This window comes from Fonsecaea pedrosoi (assembly GCF_000835455.1).
Source record: "Fonsecaea pedrosoi CBS 271.37 unplaced genomic scaffold supercont1.1, whole genome shotgun sequence".
Taxonomy (NCBI): domain Eukaryota; kingdom Fungi; phylum Ascomycota; class Eurotiomycetes; order Chaetothyriales; family Herpotrichiellaceae; genus Fonsecaea; species Fonsecaea pedrosoi.
Window position 1 is genome coordinate 1,830,148 of NW_013550615.1, and position 16,213 is coordinate 1,846,360.

Below are 16,213 nucleotides of genomic sequence, written 5' to 3' on the forward strand. Positions count from 1 at the left end.
CAATATCGCCATTATCGCCTCACTTACCCTGCCCCTGCCCCTCCCCCTTCCCCCCTGCCTGAGCCTTCGCCTTCTTCTGCTGCTCCAGCGTCTTGACCGGACTGTCCCTCGGGTCGCGATACTCTGTCGACGGATCACCCTGCCTCCGCGCCTCGGTGATGGCGGCGTTTCCCGACGCGGCCGGCTTGGTGCTGTGGAAGAGGTAGTAGAAGGGCACAAAGGCCAGGACGCTGCCGATTGCGATTCTGCGTTTGCGTTAATCTCACGTATGGAATATTTTGTATAACCCTGTGTCTGTATGTGTGTATGTGTGTAGAGGGGAGGATCTTACAGTGGTACCCTGCTGTTATATGTCCCGGGGACGTTGGGACGGGTGGGTGTGGACGCATAGGTTCTTTGGGCGTGTCTTGATGCAGTGCGAGAAGTCTGGAGTGATTGTGAGGGGACAGGGTTGAAGAGTGGCTTGAGGGATTGGAGGGCGCGGCTTCGAGGTGCCATAGCGATGATGAAGGTGGTGGTGGTGGTGGTGGTAGTGGTTGTCACGTCAATTTTCAACAGGTTTCACAATGATCTGATGGTTGATGGTCTGTCTTCCCTTGAACACAACCAATACATAAACTTCTTTCTTTCTCTTTGTCTCCTCTGTTTCTGTCTCTCTGTACTCTCCGCGTTGACATCACCTCGCCTCACCTTCTCTCCCCTTTTCTCCTTACCAATTTTGCGCCCATAAACCCAATCATTAATCCTGCGTCACCAGCGTCATCAACCCTACCTAGCATTCGCAGCAATTCATATTTGAACGTCATGTCTCTCGATCGTTTACATCATGACTTTGGAGATTTGCTTTCCACACGAACTCAACACCCCAGAGCAGAGCCTGTGAACCCCTACCTTGCCTGGGGTACAGAATGTGAGAGGCGAGCGAGATGGGGAAATCATGGATCAAATCTTAATGGCAAAAGCCTCGAATCGCGGATCCGGGCGGTGGCCAACCACGCGCTGCGTCAGCCCTCGTCCAACCAAGCCCCTTCCCTAAGAGTGCCTAGTAGTCGGTACTTGTACTTGTACGTGCTCGGGAATCGGCGCGAGTACCCCCCTCGTACGACTCTGAGTAGAGAAATTAACAAAGTCTGGGGTTGGGGTCGCTTGCAGAGAGGACCATGCCTACTTACGGAGTACTTACATACGGGCTGTGGTGCCTACTCGGCACAGGAAATCCTATAGTCGTGGCTGTTGAGCTGAGGGGTGGAGTTGGAGTTGGAGACTCCTCCGAGTACCTGCCTATCGCCCCGGTTTGCCAGGATGCCCAAGTACGAGGTACCTAGGTACTTGCACTTGTGCTAACCAAGCCACCAGAACCACCAAAATCCGCCCAACTACCACGACCAACTACTACTAGCAGACTAGGTGCTGCAGCTGGCTCCCTAGGTACCTACTAATAAGATTCAGAGCTCCAACCAACGCTGCCACCATGCAAGTGCCATGAGGCGCCATGCTTTTTGCTTTCTTCATGCAGCATTCGGGCCGCGCAGAGGGTAAGCAGCCTGCGGAATACGAAGTCCTCTCCCCACTGGTGACCCACGCTTAGAGTATGTACAAGTAGAAGGGGCTAGGTCTCCTCGGTATGTACCTATGTACCTCGTAGGGGTGTTTGTAGTTAGGGGTCAGAACATGAATTTGTACGATACCTAGGTACGGAGTATCGAGTACCTACAACATATAGAACTCGTACACAGCATGAAGTATAAGAATATCCCTGTAAAGTATATGTGGATGAAGAGGGGAACCTATTATTGTACCGACTCGCCGAGGTGACCAAGGTTTGTGCCTTGGGTGCGTGGTTTCGTGTGTGGCACACGCCTCTGTCGATTGTCGATCACAGACAGGCCCCGGGCGGAGATGTGATTCCCATGATTCCCCTTTTTTCTTATTGTTTGCCACTCACCTACTTAGCAAAAAGGGCAGAAGGGAAGGGATGCAATTCCTTCACTACCTATGCAACTTATGAACATGCTCATCATTTTCAAGTAGGTAAAACTGTTTCAGCTGGGCGTCTTCGAGGACCTGAGGAGGAATGAGTGGGAAAGACCTACTAGCCATGCCCGTGCCAGTCTAGCGACCCTCTTCTCGTATACAAAACAAAGCACTTTGACACTTGGTCAAGCACGCTTTTGTCTTCAAAACAAGGGGCGAAGTGAAAAAACCGCGCCCCCTTTGCCCAAATCATCCCAACCCCAAAAAAGTCCAACAGGCGAACGGACTGTCGAAGCGGGAGGAAGGGGGGAGCTACGCTGCATACAGTAGCGTCTGAACTTGTACGTAGCGTGCGTCGCCGAGGTCATGAGGTTTTAGGTACCTACTTGAGAGGTGCCATGCCATGCTATTATTGCTACGGCACCGCCGGGACGGACGAGTCCAAGTGCCAGTGCCAGTGCCAGTACCAGTACCTGGACCTAGGGAGGACCGAAGGAGCAGTGGAGTCAGGGACGAGATGGTTGTTCCGTCTGGTTCAAATACAAAAATCGAGATACGAGTCAGAATCCACCCGTTGGGCTAGAAAAGGCATCGAGATCAAGGTTTTTGTACTCGTAATCATTTTGCCATGCTTTTTGGGAGTGGGAAACCGAAAGGAAGGGAGGAGAATCAATTTTCTAGGCAAGTACGAGGCACGTCCCTCTAACGAGTGAGCGAGTCCTCAAAGTGACACCATTTAGGAGTACAAGTATGTAGGTAGACCCCTGAGCCTTGGGCCTTTAGCTCTGGGAGGTAAAGACAAGATGCTTCTACACAAGTCTGGCAAGGATGGCCACGATGGCCAGCTTTCAATGCCTTATCATCCACCCCCCAACCCATCCCGTCCGCCTCGCCTCGGTGTCTGGACTCTGGAGTAAGTTCACACGGCCAAGGTCACGACGACTTCGCAAGGATCGGGCCAAAAGAAAAACGCCACTGATCTTGTTGCAAGATTTGAACAAATCCTGGCAACTGGGCAATTGGCGATTCCCTGGCCAAACGAGACCAAGACCCCCCCAAGGACCTCAAGACATGGGAATATTCCTTTCCATTTCTTTCCCCCGGATCAGTTGGTGGGGCCTGAGTTTAGAAGGTGTTTTGAGTTTTTCTCTCTTCACGTCCATCCGTCCCATGCTATATCGAGAATAGCTGATTGGATTTGACTTTTGTTAGTTCAGGCACAGCTTGACCGTCTCAACAGCTTGACAACGGTGGATCGCCGTTTGTTCCAGACCTGTTCCTCTCCAGACGCGCCAGGCACGCCAGGATAACCCAGCATAAAATGGTTCCATATGAGTAGTTTTTGAGGTCTCGTGCAGAGACACAGGACTGGTTGCTTGGACACGAGCTCGTCTTTTGTCTGTGACATTCAATGTGAGGAAGATGTGGATACGTCTTCTGGGCCGAATTGGGTGGGAGGAATGTCCTACCATCCAGCTCTTCAGCGAGGCTACCGAGTACCTTGTATTCGTACTTGACCATATTTTATGCTGGTGCCGCTTGGAACCGCGCATGCCGCGTTACCTAGTAGCAGTGATGATGAACAAACCACGCGGAACACACGGAGCACTACCTACTCCATAGGTATGGATTCATGACTACGAGCACTTGTACATAGGTACGTGTACCCGACCCGAGTCTTGACTCTTGTGTCCCGCGCACCTCGTATCTATGTACGTACACACACACAGATCCATGTCGCGGAAACTTGCCTGATCAAAGAGAAGGGATTGAAGAAACTCACTCAAAGGAGGCATATCAGTCATTATTACTTTTTATTATCAACGCAACCAAGTCATTGTTATCGTATCCAGCTGCACGTCTCAATAACAGCTAATAAGTAAGACCCCTCTCAAATTAAAAGGTTTATGCACAGCTGGACAAGCACACCAGGCACCAGACACTAACCTCGAGGCGTTCTCGAGCTTAGTACCTAGGAGCTGGGAGCGAGCGTGGCGCCTTTGTCTCGCTTGAGCTGTGCGTCGGTCCCCCCTTGAAACCTGGAGTCGCAATCGCAATCGGGATCGTAGTCGAAATCGAGCGGCTTCACGAGAAGTAAAGAACCTCGTACCTTTCTTAGCAGTAGTTTTGAGCGCCGATGGCTTTTTTGGCGCTTCTGGCTTCCGAGCGAATTTGTACGTAAAATACGGATTGGCAATGGCAATAATGGCGAGCACGAATCCACCTGCCCTACCCATCCGTGTGTGCTTTGATCGTTGTACTCATTCGCACGAGGTACCTTGGAACCTAGTATCACTGGAAAAAAAATCTAATTTATGCTCATGTCCGTGTGGCTTGCATGCGGCCATGCAGGATCTTCAATAATCAACAGGGATCCTCTCTCCCTTCCCGAGTCCCCCAGGAGTTCGTCAGGACCCAAAGGACCCACACAACCAGAAAAATGCGCCCCAACTGTCAATTGTCAAAAAACTGCCAACCACGTTTTTTGATGTCTGGAGTTTCTTGGGAGGAAGATAGTGCTCGGAATAAAGTCTGTGTGGTGTTCCGCTGGCACATGGCACTGACATGTGCCATATGGCATATGACAGCTGCAGTACGTACAATGTCACTGTGCACAATCATGTACGTACATGGTCCTGCGTACTCGTATGTCCTCTGTCTGCCCTAGGTACTCGGTACTGAGATGAAAGAGATCCTGAGGCTGACGAATTACATGGGTAGGTAGATCATCCATTCTTCATCACGATTGAACTACCTACTCGTACCTAGACCTCATCCCTACTCCGTCGCATCTCTGAACCCCGGCACCCTGGTTCCTGGCCTGGCTGGTTCGTCTCTCGTCCCTCACCCCTCGTCCATTGTCCCTCCGCTCGTTCCCCACTCGCCCAAAAAGGGAATAGATGTAACCCTGACTGGAGGAGGGAGGATTTTGTGGGCTGGCTGGGTAGCTACTCAGAGTTAGCTTGGTCCCTGGGCAACTCGTTCCAGTACCAAGTAGTTGCCTCAGATATCGTCTCGGGGCAGGTGTGACCAACTAAAGTTCAAGGATCTACCGGTCGGTCTTGTTTAGAAAGCCCTTGGTGGCCCTAGTATTAGTGGGACAGAGAACCTTTTTTTGGTTGTTGGTGGCTTCGTGCTTTGTGCTCGCGCTATTGCCTATTGCTTTGGTGCTACGTACCACCAGGCCCCAAGGCACCAAGCAACCAAGAAGTAGGTACCTAGGTAGGTACGTTTTGACTGTTTCCAACAATGGGATTGGCTTGCCTGCTCCATGCCATTATTATTATCATTATGGCGGTACCAGGAACCAGGGCCCGGGACCTAGGGTCTACCTAGGTAGGTAGGGGCAAAAGGGCCGCCGTCGCCGCCGGGAACCGTCAACAGTAGTTCATCTGAGAAAGTGGATTTCGAGGAGAGACTGCGTTTCTCTGTCCCGTGTGTCGAATCTTCTGGTCCCTCTTCAGCTTTCGAATACGAGGACAGAGGAGGGGGGGGGAGGAAATGGGAAATGATGGGAAATAAAGACGTGCGTGTGCGAACTTGATCCTGTATCCGCCTTTCTTCCCTACCCCCCCTCCAGAATACCTATTGACCTGAAAGACATCTCGATTTCTTTCTCCATCCATTGAATGTTTTGTTTATAACAGACAGGTACTTACCTGTTTCTCCCCCTGCCCCCTCTCTCCCCGTCTGAGATCAAAAGGACTCGCTGTGCGCGTGACCCTCTCACCCTCTCGCCATGGCGCCCAAAAAGGGGAAAGAGTCTCTTCTGGACCTCTGCAACCGGGCGACCACGTTGGGGAACAGCGTGTCGGTGCGCATGCTGGAGTATCTCAGCAGTGTCAAGGAGCCACCCCATGGTTTCCGCGAGCTGGCCACAAACTTCCTCGACATCTGTCGCGTCCTGTGTTCCATCGAAGCAGGTCTGACCGAAGCTTCGCGCTCGCACGGCTCATTCCCCAGTGACATGCAACAGGAACTCGACAAAAAGTTTCGCCAGGCCAATGACGACTTCATCGTCTTGAACCAGATGCTGATCAAGTTCCTCGAGTATGAGAAGAAGGGCGGCTTGGGCAAGCTCAGGAAAGGTTGGCACATGATGTTCGCCGACACTGACATCCACAAGATGCGGGACTCGCTGGCGAAGAGCCGCGATGCCCTGGGCATGAGCGCCATGGTCTTCAGATGGTATCTCGGCGACGCAAAGGCCGATGCCTCTGTTGGCATTGGGTACACGGGTCTGGCTGCCGTCCTCGAGCGCATGGGGCCCAGCATCAGGCACACCCCGTCGACTTCTGTCAGGCCTCCTGCTCTTGCGCCTCCTCCTCTTTCAGAAGCACCGGATCTTCTGCCACCACTCCCGTCTATTCCGTTGACCGAGCGCACATCAGACTCCAACTTTCTCTCACGTATCGGCGAGGATCCGGATACCCTGACTGCCATCCCTCAGAGGCAGAGTTTCAGCCGCCCAGCCCCGAGCACCAGGTCCAGCAAGCTTACGGTCAATTCCGCCAACAGAGAAAGAGAGATGCAAATGATGAGCAGCGAGAGTTCTCGAACCGAGGTCGTCGGCGAGGATCATGTTTCGATCAAAACGGCAGATTCATTTGCCCAGATCGAGGATATGATTCATGAGATCGGTCTGGACAAGCACTCGTCGCCTATTGCGCGCGTGAAAGCCGACCCTGCGACTGTCCCGAGATGGACACCCAAGCAAACCTCGGGTGCCAATTCTGCCGCTCTCAAATCGTCGTTGCTGAATGCCGTTCAACAGAAGAAACACAAGATGATTGAGCAATTGCTGGACTGCGGTGTCCCTCCTGACGGCGAGGACGGGGTCAACCTTCTCCGAGAGGCCGTTCTTCACCAGGATGTCGAGACAATCCGGCTCTTACTCCTCTTTGGAGCCGATCCCAATGGCCTGGACAGGCTCAAATTCAGTCCTCTTTTGTCCGCCACCGAGCTGTCGTTTCTCGAAGCCGCCAAAATGCTTCTGAAATATGGAGCCGACCCCAATCTTCCCGCCGGCCCAGAGGGAGAATGCCCCCTCGCTCTGGCCGTCATGGAGAACAAGCTGGACTTTGTACAATTGTTTCTCACCTACGGCGGAGACACCAACCTCAACACCGCCGACGACAATACGCTTCTCATCAAGGCCATCAACAAAACCAACCCGAAGAAGTTGGCCGAGCTTTTGGTCGACTACGGCAGTGATGTGAATGGGAAGAATGGCGAGGGAGAGACGCCCCTTTTCACAGCGATCCAGGCGCGCCGGATCGACATTATGATCTTCCTCCTCGATCACTCGGCCGATCCCAACTTGCCTGGGCCCAAGCACCTGTTGTGGCCTTCGATCTCCCAGCCAAAGGCCCTCCAGCTGCTGCTCTCCAGAGGAGCTGACTACAAAAAGTGTCCCGGGCTTCTGGAACTGGCCACCAGCATCAACAATCTGGAGTCGGTCACGACGTTGCTCAAAGCCGGGGTCGACCCCAACGCCAAAAAGGATGGGGTGTACACGCCGCTCTGTTCTGCCATTCGTGACAATCGAGGCGAGCTGGTGTCACTGCTCCTGGCCAACGGAGCTGATCCCAACCTGACGGCATCGGAATACCCGACGTTCAAGTGCGTGACTCACGACCGCACGCATCTGCTTCCTCAGCTTGTCGCGGCGGGCGCGAACCTGCACAAGCCCAAAGGCATCATCGAGAAAGCCGTGGCCCACAACAACAAGGACGCGCTCATGTACTTGCTCGACCAGCACGTCAGCCCCAACGACCGGAGCGCTGAAGGGTATACGCCTCTGACTACGGCAATCCGCGACGAGAGACTGGACTTTGTCGACATTCTCCTCGCCAACGGCGCCGACCCGGGGATCCGAGGTCAGGACTGGCCCATCTGCATGGCGGTGAAGAGACCCGAGATCCTGCGCAAGCTTCTGCCCTCGGTGTCCAACCCCCGGGCAGTCAAAGGGGTGCTGGAGATGGCCGTGGTCGCCAACCAGCTCGAAAGCATCAAGTTGCTGCTGAAAGCCGGGGTCAACGTCGAGGACAAGAACGGCGGCGTCTTCTCGCCTCTGACCACGGCCATCCGAGAGGACCGCAAGGAGATTGTCCGCTTCCTGCTCGACGAGGCGGGCGCCGACGTCAACGCCCCCGGGGAGCACCTCCCCATCATCAAGGCCATCCGGCGCTTCCGCAACGGCGACACCGAGATTCTGGAGATGTTGCTCGCGCGAGGCGCCGACATCAATCTCATGTACCGGGGCTGGAACGCCGTGCTCCAGGCGGTCGAGAACGGCGACGCCAAGATCCTGAAGCTCCTTGTGGAGAGGGGCGGGGGCGTCGACCTCGAAGCGAGAGACGAGTCGGGGAGGACGGTCATGGATATTGTGAATGGACGGGGATGGGACGAGGCTGTGACGATCCTCCTGGGTGGATCGGGAGGAGAGAGTCCGTGAAGCGAAAATGAAAGCGGAAGCGGAAGCGGAAGCGGACAGGGAAAGAATGATGTGATGAGATGAGGGCAGAACTCTCGGATTTACTGGACGATACCTAGGTATATTGGGGGAGGTTGATTTCTTTTTTGCACAAACACAAATACACACACACACACACACACACACACACACACACACACACACACACACACACACACACACACACACACGCACGCACGCACGCACGAGCGCGAGTGGATAGGGAGAGAGGGAGAGGGAGAGGGAGGGGGGTGGAAGAAAGACCCATTGAGGCCATGTACGAGTACTCGGTAGCTATCGTTAGCTTTTTCCTTTGTTTGTAATAGTGAGATCTCAGAGGGAGGGTTTTTTGCTTTTGTGTGTAACAGAGACAAGACAGATAGCCGATAGTCAGATGGTTCAGATGGTTCAGATAGTCAGACAGTTAGCCCAGTTTGATAAGAGAGAGAGATAGCCAGTCTATCAAATCAGTCATTGGGTTGTCGAGGTGTTGAGTCATATGAGTCGAGTATTTGCTTTGACTTATCCGGGTTACGTAGCTGGTTTGGTTTGGTTTGGTTTGGTCTGGTTTATACAGGTAGGTAGGTAGGTAGGTATGTAGGCAGGGAGGGAGGGAGGGAGGCAGTGAGTGAATCAGTCGCAGGCGAAAGAATGCCCTTGGGGGGAGAATGAATACTCGGTAGGGAAGTGAACATGATATTCTCTCTTTCTGGAGGTCTTGGAGATCGGGAGGGACTCGGTACTAGCAAGCAAGCAAGCAAGCATGCTAGCTCTGTTCAAGACAAGCTTCCCTTGTCTGTACATCTCTCAAGACTGAGACTTGCCTCGCCACTTGAATCGCACAATGACGCCCGACTGCTTCCAGAACCAGGCCGCCTCGGTCTTCCATGTCGGTTCGCTCGACGCCCACTCCATGTCAAAGTGGCGCAGGATCTGTGGGATGAACTTGCCCATCTCGAGAATGGAGATGTTCTTGCCGATGCATGTGCGTGCTCCGGCGCCGAACTGAGCGTAAGAAATAGAGACGTCAGAACTCGTACTCGTACTCATAAGTCCTGGGGAGAACAAGGAGAACTAGGCTGGGGAGACAAGGGGAAAAGGAGAAAACGCAGTCAAAGACAAAGATAAATACCGCAAGAAAGCTGCGATCCATCAGCTTCAAGTGCTCAGGCGACGCGTCGAGCCAGCGCTCGGGCCGGAACTCGTCTGCATCTTCCCCAAAGACGGTCTTGTCCATCTGGATGACGGGCGCCGTGATGCTGACGTTGGTACCACCAGGGAGATAGACGCCACAGATCGTGGCGCCCTCGGCTGGCACGTACCGCTCCAAAGGAAAGGCGACGCCCGGATGCAACCGCATAGCCTCTTTCATCACGGCTTGTCTGGAGGAGAACTTGGGCGTCAGCAACAAAAACCCCCTAATAAGTGATGTTGACGTACAGATACGGAAGCTTCAGACATTCCTCGTACGTTATGTAGGCTGACAGCTGTCCATTTTTCTCGGCCGCGTCAATTTCTGCCACGAGTTTCTCGTACACTCGAGGCGTCTTGACAAGGTAGTAAAAACATGCGCGCAATGATACCGCCGTGGTGTCAGAGCCGGCAATCTGTCCCCAAAGTCAGCGATACATCTACGTCACAGTCGCCGAATGACTCAAACAATATTGTTGGACAGATGGTTCATCATGTCCCTGAACGGGATTTTCCCATCCTTGGCCTCCTTCTCCCTGAGCTGGGCAAGGAAATCTGTCCGGCCTGCTTTCTCTCCCTGGTTGTCGTATCCCGCAATCTCCTCTTCAGTGATCTGCCGTCAACGCCCATTAGCTTTGTAAGACTCAGGCATCGTTGACAAGAGCCACCCACCTTCAGGAACCTGTACAAAGGATCGGGAATTTGTGGGAATAGCCACTCCAAGGCTCGCACGACGTTTCTGTTTCCAAGCAACCAGGGATGTAGTTCGGGATACTGGCCAATGATCTTGACGTATTGGAGAACTCCATCACTTGAGTATCACTTGTCAGTCCCGTCGCAACGCTGGATCGGATTCCGAGTAAACCCAGACTTCCGCATAGCGAGCAGAAAACTCACAGGTCTCCAATCATGTTGTTGACGTCGCGGCGTTGCTCTAGAAACCCGAAACGCCGTTGAAATGTCATGCTGGCAATAACATCGAAAGCGTACCACTGAACCCAAACTGATAGGTCGATCGGCTGACCCTCGAGATCGCGCATGGCGTTGATGAAGATGCTGGTGCATTCATCCGCGTACGGCTCATAGTTTCGCATGTTGGTCATTCCGAACAACTGAGCAACGGGCCTCTTCAAGTTCCGGTGCGCAATGGGGTCGCGCTCAGTGAAGACGCTGGGCATGACTTTACCCTGGTACCAAGGACTCATTGTGTTGTAGAACTCAGTCTGTGCCGGTCGTTAGTTATATTCCCATGGTCGACTCTGGCTTAACAGAGAAAGCACCTTGAAAAACTTGCTCCCAATCCCATAGATCACAGGAATCTCGGACGGGTCTGCGACCGAGACATGATTCGGACCCACGCGCACAATTGGGCCGTAGTCTTCATGGACCTTTCTATACTCGTCGGGAGCCTTACCTCCGGCGACGAGAGACAGACGGTAAAGACGGGAGAATCGAGCAGACAGGGGACCTGGCAGCTTGCGGAGGCCTGGCCGAAAAGCTATACGAATGCAATCAATACAATATGCGATAAAGATGGCAGAGCCCACATAATAGATCGTGGGGAGGAAGTCCATCTGAAAACCTGGGGGTGTCTAAGATGATGATGGGTTTCTGTAGACTCGACTTCTTCTTCTTCTTCCTCCTCCTCTCCCATCCTCGAAGCATTCGCCGTGTAATGCCTTTTATATGGTCAGACCCTGCAAACAATATGTCCCACCGCGCCAGGCGGGGCGGGAATGCGGGAACCCATGTGTGGGGAAAGTTTGTCCTCGTCGTGTCTGAAGGTTGGCAGTTTTAACAGGGTTGTGGCCACCTGAAGTTGTGTCCCTAGTACGGTTTGACGTTGAGCCCTACAAAGTCAACGGTCAAGTGGGAAACCGACTGTGAGCCGGTCACATGTATCTGGGGTTGGTTCAGGCAGGTCTCGGTCGAGAAACAACAGGGTCCATTGGAGGCCCTGCACGATCTGGAATCATCAAACGACGGGCATATCCATCCCACCTGGGTGCCACCCTTTCATGTGCAGGATATGTCATCATTGAAGAATGAGTTGATGTACTAAATGGGCAACATGAAGAAACCACTTTGATGGTGAAACACGCGTCGCGCTCTCGCTTGAACGCGTTGGTGCGTTGCTCAGAAATGACGTCAATGCCCAAACGGGAATGGCAAGGGCTTTTAGGCGGTGGACGGTGCTTCTTCACGTTTATCAGAACATCAACATCAATCAACGTCCATCAACCATTATGATCCTCACTAACTGTCCCATCTGTTCACGGCAACTCAGTCTCCCTGGTCACACGCCTCTTGCTTTGAGTGCAGCCTCCAATTTGTTCGTCATAATGTACTCTGCCTCCGCGTCTCCATATTCAGGCTGTTTCCTGTAATGTATCTTATCCACACTACATTCTGCTACTTGTCCGGACAGAGAGTCGTCTTCTGCAAATCCCATGACTGCCCGCACAATAGTTGACCTTGGTGTCACGTATTCAGGCGGGCAAACAGACATCAGTACCCCTGTCAACCCCGTATCAACAAGTCCTGGACAGATACAATTCACCGTGATGGGCTCGCCGACAATTCTCAGGCGTTTGGCCAGTGCGCGAGTCAGTCCCACAATGCCATGCTTCGCTGCAGTATAAAGAGGGATGCTATCTCCTGGATACAATCTGCATAGGACTGGTAAGTGCTTGAATTGAACCAAGACGAGGAACACCGAATGCCAGTGCACGCGGCGGGCCAATGAATCAAAACTCACCCACACATGGAGGACGTGAAGACTATCTTGCCCGCTTTGGATGGGTTCTGTCGGAAGAAGTGCAGAGCCAAATAGGCACTGTAGACCATGGCATTGAGGCAGATATCGATCACCAGCTCGTCGGGTTTCGCAGGGACGCCCGGCAGGTTTGGCAGAAACTTGGTCGCAGGGGCTAAGAAGTCAATTCTATCACCGATGCCCGCATTCGCAAAAACGACATCCAGTCTGTGCCATTTGTCCCAAGTCTGAGCAAAGGCTTTGGCCTGCGCTTCATAGTCTGTTACATCGGCCTTGATGAACGTGGTCCTGTTCGGGTCAAAGCTAGCTTCCACGGCTGAGATGGATTTTTCGTTGAGATCGACAATGGTCAGGTTCCAGCCTTTGGCAGCCATCTCTTGGGCGACTGCCAACCCCATCCCGCTGGCTCCCCCAGTGATGTAGGCCACTGGCGCCGAAGATCTCGCCGCATCGCCGTTTGCAGCCATGTTATGTTGCTTGTGTCTAGAGGGTCGGTCGGTGGGTCAACAAAAATGCCTGGACTACTTTTTACTGCTGTTACTACCCGACTACCCGACTTGTTCGCTCTTCTTATACTACAACTAGGAATTGATTCGAGTCCGAAAGAACGACATAACCAGCATCAGCAACATTGCGACCCCGCGTTAGCAGCAGCAAGGAATTCGCCCTGGGCTGTTGCAGGCCTGACTCGTATCACCCTGACTACCGAGGAAGGACGTTTTAGGAAATCAGTCGGAGGGCACAACAGCATCCACGTTCGGGTCAAAAGGCCAATCTTGAACAGCATCACATCATTCGCGACGTGTGTGTTTCGCAGTCCATTTCCCTTTTGATACTCATGCAGACCTCGGTAGCTCAATGAGCTCTGCAACCCAAAAGTCAAATGCGGGGGATTTTGGGATAGCCGCCATTGCTCCGCGGTTCAAGACCGTGAACCTACACAGTCATCTCGTATTGGGTGCCTGTCGTTAGGTATAGCCTCTCCGGCTCGAACACGGTAATACGATTCGGGCCCGAGTCGTTGACAACCAGATCATATATATTTCGGCCCGACAAACCAACCCCTTCTGTATGCGTCTCTATCACGTCAAAGCAGTCTATCCCGGGCGACTCGTAGATAGATTGACGAGAAACATCCCCTGCCACTGTTGACGGTGACGGGCGAATCAGGAACCCACACGTTGAGAAAGTATTGATCTGTATTCTGTAAGACCAGACATTTGTCAACGAGAACCAACCGCCAAAATGGCTGAAGTCAAGATCCTTGTCCCGTCTGATCTTCTGGGTCCCAAGCCCCCAAAGACGACACTCGAATCCGACATCTCATTGGCCTCCAAACCCAATGACCTGCCCTTCGACCCCGAGGCGCTAAAGCGCAAGTACATGGAGGAGCGTGACAAAAGGCTCGAGTATGGCCAAGCGAAAGGGGGCATCGACCAATATCGGCTTGTCGAGCACGGTGGGCCATTCGCGCACTACCTCAAGGACCCTTGGGTCGAGCCCGGCTTCAAACGAGATCCGGTCGACGAGAAAGTCGACGTCATCATCATCGGTGGCGGATACGGCGCTCAGCTCGTCGCCGTCCGCTTGATCGAGGCGGGTGTCACGAACTTGCGGATCATTGAGAAGGCAGGTGACTTTGGAGGTACCTGGTAAGCCTGAATCCCCCAGGACTGCTGCAAAATAGTCCACAGAAAAGAAGGACTGCTCTCTGATAATTCATACACGGTCGATAGGTATTGGAACCGGTACCCTGGGGCACAATGCGACATCGAATCATACATTTATATGCCCCTCCTCGAAGAGCTCAACTACATGCCGACCGAAAAGTACGCCCGGGCCAACGAACTCCTCAAGCACGCTGAGATGATCGGCCGCCGCTGGGGCTTGTACGACAAGGCACTGTTCCAAACAGAGACACACAGTCTCGAGTGGGATGAGAAGACTGCCTTGTGGACGGCAAAGACCAATTGGGGCGATACCATCCGGGCAAAGTATGTCATCCCAGCCGCTGGACCTCTGCATCGACCCAAGCTGCCCGGCCTCCCGGGGATCGAGTCATTCAAAGGCCATTCCTTCCATTCATCCCGATGGGACTATAACTACACTGGCGGTGATACCACGGGGAACCTACACAAGCTCTCGGACAAGCGTGTAGGTATCATTGGCACCGGTGCGACTGCCGTCCAAATCGTGCCTCATCTAGGTAAATGGGCCAAGGAGGTGTACGTGTTCCAGCGGACGCCATCGTCAATCGACGTGCGCGGCAATCGCCCCACCGACCCTGAGTGGGCCGCCTCGCTAAAACCAGGCTGGCAAAAGGAGCGCATGGACAACTTCAACATCATCGTCAATGGCGGGATTGCGCCCGTCGACCTCGTCAAGGACGGCTGGACAGACATCCTCCACAAGCTCCTCGCACGTTGGCAGCCCACTATAGGCGACGAGCCGGCGGACCCGGAAAAGGCTGCCGCACAGCGCCAGATCGCAGACTACGAGAAGATGGAGTCGGTGCGGGCGCGGTGCGACGAGGTAGTCAAGGATCCCGCGACGGCGGCGGCGTTGAAGCCGTGGTACAACCAGTTATGTAAGCGACCATGCTTCCACGACGAATACCTCGACACATTTAACCGGCCCAACGTGCACCTGATCGACACGGCGGGCAAGGGCGTCGAGGCCATCACGGAGAAGGGAGTGGTAGCCAACGGCCAGCTGTACGAGCTCGACACGCTCATCTACGCGACGGGCTTTGAGCTGGCTACTGAATGGAGCCACCGGTCGAACATGGAGGTGACGGGCCGCGACGGCAAAACCATCACGTCGTGCTGGAAGGACGGGTCGCGCACGCTGCACGGCTGGACGACGCGCGACTTCCCCAACTGCTTCTGGGTGCAGATCGTGCAGGCCGCGCTGTCGCCCAACTTCTTGCACGTCACGGGCGAGCAGGCCGAGCACCTTGCCTACGTGATTGCCGAGTGCGAGAAGCGCGGCGTCCGCACCGTCGAGCCCACCGCCCAGGCCGAGGAGGACTGGGTCAACACCATCCTCGACATGGCCAAGCTGCGCGCCGAGTTCCTGGCCGGTTGCACCCCGGGCTACTACAACAACGAGGGCACGCCGAATCCTGCGGCGGCTAAAAACGCCAGCTACGGCGGCGGCGCCCCGGCGTTTTTGAACCTGTTGCGGGAGTGGAGGGCCAAGGGTGAGTTGGAGGGATTGGACTTGAAGTATGAGAAGGACGTGAATGGCGTGAGCGCGTCGTGACGGTGGTGATTGACGGCATTTATTCATCATGTGTTCGTCGTGGTGGGCGGTGGTGGTAGCGGATGATACTGGTGTTGGTGATGATGTCTGATTGCATCCGTCCTCTCCACCTCCCTCTCCCCCATTTATTCTTCAAGCATGGCCTTGACCTTGACGACCAACCCCTTGATTGACTGATATACTGCTCCACAGCTCCATGACTCCGTACATATCTATTCTATAGTTTCGCCCAGATGATCTTCTATACGATTATAAGATTTTCCTCCTTCCCACCACCGCCGCAATAGCTCTTTTGTGCAGGATACAGGATACGTAAAACCGCCCTGTTCTGTTCCATCCCATCCCATCCCATCCCCTGCCTCCTGTCCCAAGTTACGCTAGGTCCGTGCCAGACAATCTTCTTGTACCGACCAAGCCAGGTTGGTGGCTGGAGAGCCCATTCAAGATACATTATTCAGCAAGGTAGGAGGAGGAGATTTCACGCAGTATGTATGGCAATATGTACATACGAACATACATATGTAGGTAGGGAG

At 53.8% G+C, this 16,213-nt stretch overlaps 5 protein-coding genes across 5 annotated transcripts; 2 read left to right on the forward strand and 3 right to left on the reverse strand.

The window, feature by feature from the left end:
• Positions 1 to 19: 19 nt before the first annotated feature.
• Positions 20 to 498, reverse strand: Z517_00664 (uncharacterized protein; the record flags this gene model as incomplete). Its single annotated transcript, XM_013433628.1, has 2 exons — positions 20 to 245; positions 332 to 498. The coding sequence occupies 2 exons, from the start codon at positions 496 to 498 to the stop codon at positions 20 to 22; spliced, it is 393 nt and encodes a 130-aa protein (XP_013289082.1).
• Positions 499 to 5,713: 5,215 nt separating this feature from the next.
• Z517_00665 (uncharacterized protein) lies at positions 5,714 to 8,431 on the forward strand (the record flags this gene model as incomplete). The annotated part of the gene is made up of 1 exon (XM_013433629.1): positions 5,714 to 8,431. One exon carries the CDS (start codon positions 5,714 to 5,716, stop codon positions 8,429 to 8,431), a length of 2,718 nt encoding a protein of 905 aa, XP_013289083.1.
• Positions 8,432 to 9,256: 825 nt separating this feature from the next.
• Positions 9,257 to 11,214, reverse strand: Z517_00666 (uncharacterized protein; the record flags this gene model as incomplete). Its single annotated transcript, XM_013433630.1, has 7 exons — positions 9,257 to 9,454; positions 9,582 to 9,831; positions 9,890 to 10,056; positions 10,110 to 10,253; positions 10,313 to 10,451; positions 10,538 to 10,863; positions 10,921 to 11,214. The coding sequence occupies 7 exons, from the start codon at positions 11,212 to 11,214 to the stop codon at positions 9,257 to 9,259; spliced, it is 1,518 nt and encodes a 505-aa protein (XP_013289084.1).
• A 722-nt stretch (positions 11,215 to 11,936) lies between these two features.
• Z517_00667 (uncharacterized protein) lies at positions 11,937 to 12,883 on the reverse strand (the record flags this gene model as incomplete). Its single annotated transcript, XM_013433631.1, has 2 exons — positions 11,937 to 12,309; positions 12,399 to 12,883. 2 exons carry the CDS (start codon positions 12,881 to 12,883, stop codon positions 11,937 to 11,939), a joined length of 858 nt encoding a protein of 285 aa, XP_013289085.1.
• A 778-nt stretch (positions 12,884 to 13,661) lies between these two features.
• On the forward strand, positions 13,662 to 15,680 carry Z517_00668 (uncharacterized protein; the record flags this gene model as incomplete). The annotated part of the gene is made up of 2 exons (XM_013433632.1): positions 13,662 to 14,068; positions 14,153 to 15,680. The coding sequence occupies 2 exons, from the start codon at positions 13,662 to 13,664 to the stop codon at positions 15,678 to 15,680; spliced, it is 1,935 nt and encodes a 644-aa protein (XP_013289086.1).
• Positions 15,681 to 16,213: the final 533 nt, after the last annotated feature.